This window comes from Dinoponera quadriceps, unplaced genomic scaffold (assembly GCF_001313825.1).
Source record: "Dinoponera quadriceps isolate SergipeBrazil2010 unplaced genomic scaffold, ASM131382v1 scaffold1383, whole genome shotgun sequence".
Classification (NCBI taxonomy): domain Eukaryota; kingdom Metazoa; phylum Arthropoda; class Insecta; order Hymenoptera; family Formicidae; genus Dinoponera; species Dinoponera quadriceps.
Window position 1 is genome coordinate 1 of NW_014555462.1, and position 5,630 is coordinate 5,630.

The 5,630-nt window shown below is 34.4% G+C and overlaps 1 protein-coding gene across 3 annotated transcripts; it reads right to left on the reverse strand.

Annotated features, from left to right (window-relative positions):
• Positions 1–351: 351 nt before the first annotated feature.
• LOC106744320 lies at positions 352–5,327 on the reverse strand. 3 transcript variants are annotated; one of them, XM_014618992.1, is made up of 5 exons: positions 4,728–5,327; positions 3,933–4,376; positions 2,362–2,628; positions 2,043–2,219; positions 352–953 (listed from the first exon to the last, which is right to left on the reverse strand). In XM_014618992.1, the coding sequence occupies exons 1-4, from the start codon at positions 5,174–5,176 to the stop codon at positions 2,057–2,059; spliced, it is 1,323 nt and encodes a 440-aa protein (XP_014474478.1). In that variant the 5' UTR covers positions 5,177–5,327; the 3' UTR covers positions 352–953; positions 2,043–2,056. The 3 variants fall into 3 exon arrangements, with proteins under 3 accessions (XP_014474478.1, XP_014474477.1, XP_014474475.1); XM_014618991.1 differs by having other exon boundaries at positions 352–1,361; XM_014618989.1 differs by having other exon boundaries at positions 352–2,219.
• Positions 5,328–5,630: the final 303 nt, after the last annotated feature.

A 5,630-nucleotide genomic window follows, 5' to 3' on the forward strand; every position in this document is an offset into this window, starting at 1 on the left:
TTGCCTCTCTAAGATTTCCCCCCGCTAACACTACCGAACCTCCTTAATTACTCAGGAAGCACATGATCGTGTCTCTATACAAAATTCAAGTACGAAGCGTAGTCCGCGAAGTGGCTAAGTTGCTGTATTCATAGTGACTGCATACCGCGCAGATATTTAACGTGACGTATCATTCTGTGAAAAATTGCTTGATCAATCGAAAATCTAAAGAAAAATTTGAGCGATCCTTTTCCCATAAAACATGGCGGATGTTGATAAAACAATTAAGAATATTTCTACGGACACTCATAGTAATTTAGAAAATTGCAGCAAAGAAGAATATTTAAAAAAATTACATGCCGTGATTAACNCCACAGCCACAGCGTCGGCTGTGTATTTCATTGGTTTGGCCAATAATTCCGGTTTTTGCCGATGAATGACCTTAGATGTAAAAGTTCTATCTTCAGTCTAAATCTTGGAAGTGCATAATCATTGACAGATGACACTTCAACGTATATTTAAAAAAAGAACTGCGTGAAGATTGGTTGTGTTTTGTGTGGTCGGCGTCGTTTGAAAGTTGAATAACCGAAATGAGCATTTTCAGCAGATCATGCTTTTCTTATTTTAAAAAGAGACGAAAACGCGGCGCAAATCTCTGTAAAATACCATGAAAGATCGCGTGTGCTGCCGGAAGTGGTTTGTGAGATTTAATTCCAGAGATTTTTCTGTCCAAGACGCTCAGGCCGTCCAGTTAAGATCGACAGCGACAAAGTGAAGGTGTTAATCGATACCCCAATTCACGCTACACGACGCGGAAGATCGCAGACGTTCTCCGAATATCGAAATCGAGTATGGAAAACAATTTGCGTCAACTTGGCTACGTTAGTCGACTCGATGTTTGGATTTCGCACCGAACGAAGCTTATCTAATTGAACGCATTTCCATCAGCAATGCACTTAGAAAACGATCCATTTCTGAAAGGAATGGTGATAGGCGATGAAAAAGAGCAAAAGATTGCGGAGGGGGCGGGGGGGCCAGCTCGGCGAACCGCCAAAAAGCATTTTGAAGGCAGAGCTTCGCTCGAGCAAGGTCGTGCTCTCAATTTGGTAGGATCAGAAAGGTGTTGCGTTCTACGAATTTTTTCCAAAGAATAAAACGACCAATTCAGATGGAAAGGTCACATTCCAAGTCAAATTCTCGGACTTTACATCTTGCAAATTTTTGGCAAACGCTTCGCTTTTTAATTGCAATGAAAAATAATAGGCTTATTACGGATTCGATGCACAGGACAGTCAGGGGTAACGCAGCGTACTATCAGCGTGGGCGTTACACATCGTGCTGCGTGTGTAGTGTGGATTAGGCTTACTCATTACGCTTATCGACTGTAATCAGTGGTTAAGCGTAACGTGTTATCACCAGCACTATAACAATGATGTAACGCTGACTGAACCGATTAGGAAATTCGGAAAGATATCATTTTAGTTAAGTTGAGTATAAAATGAAAAGCCGCATGATAAGAGAAATAAACATAAATCGCAGCTTGTTAAACATAAAAATATTATTATTTTAGAAAGAATAAAAGAGTTTATGTTCCGTTTAAATAATTGTATTATCTCGACAAAGACAGATATTATTTAAACGATGGACACAGTTCACACAGAAAATTACCCTCGTTTGTAAATATCAATTCCACTGCAGATATTAGGTAAGCGATCCTTTCAAAAGATACGTCCATATTGAATAATCGTTTGTCCTTGAAAGGTCGTCTCCTAGTTGAATTCTGAGACGACCTTTCCTCTTGCAAAATTTCGTTTTCATTTACTTTATTAATAAAACGAGACTTTGCGAAGGAAAAGAGAAAAGAATTATGCATTCTTCCGAGATACATCCATTTATTTCTTTTTAATCATTATCTTTTTAATCGACGCATTAATGCACAAGCTGCGATTTATGTTTATTTCTCTTATCATGCGGCTTTTCATTTTATACTCAACTTAACTAAAATTATATCTTTCCGAATTTCCTAATCGGTTCAGTGAATTTGGAAAGTGAATTTGACCAACCTTGAATATATGCATTAGAAATGGACAAAAGAATCAGGTACTTGTTGTTTTGACTTCTGTTGCAGCTCCGTCAACATTTCCGGCCCAAAATTTGACGCTGCTTCAAATACCTTGACTAATAATTGTTTAGTAAATGTTCTCATTATCGAGAATTTCATAATATGACGTAATATAAATCTGAAATGAATAAAATAAATGTAAGAAGTTATTAAAATAAAAGTAACAATAAGAAATCATGCAGAATTTAGAGACTTTCACTTTTTGCGAACGTTGAATGGATATTTTCGTATCTTGTGCAACATATAAAATAGATACTCACGTATAAATTTTATAAGCGATCCATTCTCCGTAACTAAGCGATGCATACAAATTAGGCATATTTAGATTTAAAGCTTCTAATAATAGTAGTATCAATGTTTTAGCCGGAATATATGGCAAAGGAAAGTAATTTATAGATTCGATGGCACATCTTATTACGTGCAAAGAGTTTGCTTCAATATTTTTAAAATTTGGTATTAGCCAGCTATGAGTTAAATCCCATGTACGCTGTTTTATCTCCTCAAAGCTGCCATGGCAAAAGTTGTACCTAATGGATTATATTTAATGTAATATAATATTGTATATAATATATAATATGATATTGACATTCAGAAAAAAACAAGCGATCAGTGAGTAGTAATGATTATTGGTCTTTACTGTTAGATCCTTAAATTTAAACTCTTAAATTTAAACCAATTATGTTGACGAATTAAACAACCGTTGTGTTTTTGGACTAATTACTTCTCATACTTTCTTCGAAAAAAATAAAAAATGTACGCTCCTTGCCCAAATAACATTAGATGCTTAGATGCATAGTAAATATTTTACTCTTTTGCGGAACTTCTTGTTATTGTTGGTATTTGTATATAAAATATTGTTTTTACGTTCTTTTTTCTTTCTTTCACTTGGTACAACATTGCCATTTTTTGGTAATAATTGGCACTTGGCCTGACTTTTTGTTGTCATTTTTTTTTTTATAAGATATACAAGTTTAAACAAAGATATTTTATTTTAATATTTTAATTTGATTTGGGCGAGGCAATGTATACATTTGATGATTTTGTTCCCTTAAAGAAATAATTTGGTACGAATATCACACCATCTTTTTGCACATATTAAACATTTATATACGTCATATTAAACATCTAACCAATATATTGACTAAATATTTTTAATAATATTGTGATGAATATAATAATAAACTGGTAACGAATATAGTGAAATATGAAGTATAGTGAAGTACGAAAAAAAATACAATATCTGAGAACGAATATAATTAACCGTACAAAATACAAAAATCATGAAAGCTAGCCAATTCGAATTTTATGTTGAAATACGCTCGCTTGTAAGACATGTAAAACAAAATTGATCATAGTTTGTTATATAATTGAACTTCGGAATCGATGGAGTCTATTTAGAATAAACTCATTCCATCGGATCAGCCGTTATCACAGTACGATAATTCTGCTTTCTAAAGACGCGTTGATATATATGATACGCGTATATTTGATACGTGGCACTACCGTATCTCTTCGACATTCAAGGACATAAGGAGCATTGAAAAATTGTAAATACGTTCTTCAATCACAAGTGGAAGATTACGACGAACGGACGGCTGATTGCGCAATATTCGCGCGCTTATTACATTAAAACTTTTATACTCTCTAGAACTGAACTTGAACTTATATATAATATATAATATTGTATAAATATATCGATCATATAGTTTCTCGTATATATTTAAGTGATATGTGTGCTTGATATGTTACGATTAGAAGGATAATATATTTAATTTAATTCTCGACTCACAAAGGACTCAACATGCGTCGATTAAGTGAGACTACTACTTACTTGTCTTCTATGCCGAGGAAATATCCGTAGCATCTCCACATGTGGCAAAAAGCGTCTAGATCTTCATCAGTTATGCCGTGCAGTCCGATATTCTGCGGATACAAAATGGGCGCAATCATAAAAGTGCCCTGAATAACCGCCATATCCGCGTTATTGATGCTTTTAGATCTGAACGGAAAATATTTGATCAATTCGTGAAGACGTTCATCGAGCTTTTCGAACGGGCACGTCGCGGCGAAATCCTTCAAAAGCAATTCGCGCTCCGGACACCATGGATTCTCAATTTTTAGGTTGTCTATTGCCTCGTGATTCATTGACGCCAGCTTTTTGCTTATCGCGATATGTTTTCCATGTGTAATTTGTATCTCCCTGTAAGCCTTTGTACCTTTAACCCAAGGGTCTCCTTCGTACCAGGCGAGCATCCGTTTCATAGTACTTAAATACCTTGAAATTTTTATATTTCTATTTTTATATCTCATTATATAAAACTAAATTTACATTTCTATATCTTTCAAGGAGCTACATTCTTAAATTATGCCTTTCAAAGTCTATATGTTTTTTAATATCTGATCGACTATCTATTATGCTACATACATAATTATACTGCAAGAGATATATTAAGCTTTTTTAATATCGTTATTCTATAAATGAAATAGTTAGTCTAAATATACAAAAAGGCTCCGTCAATGAGAATAAAGAAATGAGACAAACGAAGCTTTGGACGATGTAAAATAATTAAAATAAATTAAATACTGTAAGGTTCACGTATTAAGGAATGATAACTTAATAAAGTACCTTCTGAATGCTAAATACGGCGTATGGACATTTTCTCCTAAGATGAACGCTTTTAGACCATCGTTGAAAGTAAGAGAGCGCAAAATGCTCAATAAATGGTTTAAGACTATCGAGAAATAATGATCGCTCACAAACTTTTGTGCTCTACGAAATTTATCAATATCCATCCATTCGGGTAATTTTTTCTGATTTCGATGAAACTCTATTGGGTAAAAGTTGGCCGATATCATGCTTTGCAAGGACTTGGGCACGTTTGGGACAATTTCCTTTATAACCTGACATTTCCAATCACACTGTTCTTCCGCGGTCCAAGTATCGAAATCGTCCGGGAATTTTATATCGTTAATCACGGCATGTAATTTTTTTAAATATTCTTCTTTGCTGCAATTTTCTAAATTACTATGAGTGTCCGTAGAAATATTCTTAATTGTTTTATCAACATCCGCCATGTTTTATGGGAAAAGGATCGCTCAAATTTTTCTTTAGATTTTCGATTGATCAAGCAATTTTTCACAGAATGATACGTCACGTTAAATATCTGCGCGGTATGCAGTCACTATGAATACAGCAACGAGTTGTTCACTGTAATTACAATTTCTCTAGAGCATCTTTATATACGCCATTTCTTCCTATCCCCCAGCTTCCCAGCCTCCAGTTTCCCTACTAATAACAAAAATAGCTTATTATGGCCTTTGAATTCTTATGAAATTGACTTATATAATTATACTTGAACGGATGATAACCTAATATAATCTATATAAACTGGGTCGTGATACACAGGATGTCTCAAACTAATCTCGGTTTCCGTGGTATGCAAGTAGAACGGATGTTGAATGATGATGAAACTGAGTAGAAAAGTCATATCCCATTTTGTAAAATTCGTAATAGTCAGTGAGGAATTAA

Bases quoted from the DNA above. Each gene is read 5' to 3' on its own strand.
- LOC106744320 (XM_014618992.1), bottom strand. From the start codon at position 5,176: ATGGCGGATGTTGATAAAACAATTAAGAATATTTCTACGGACACTCAT. The intron at 4,377-4,727 runs GTACTTTATTAA...AAAAATTTCAAG, and splicing joins CCGTATTTAGCATTCAGAAG to GTATTTAAGTACTATGAAAC. The intron at 2,220-2,361 runs GTGAGTATCTAT...TATTCATTTCAG, and splicing joins ATCGCTTATAAAATTTATAC to ATTTATATTACGTCATATTA.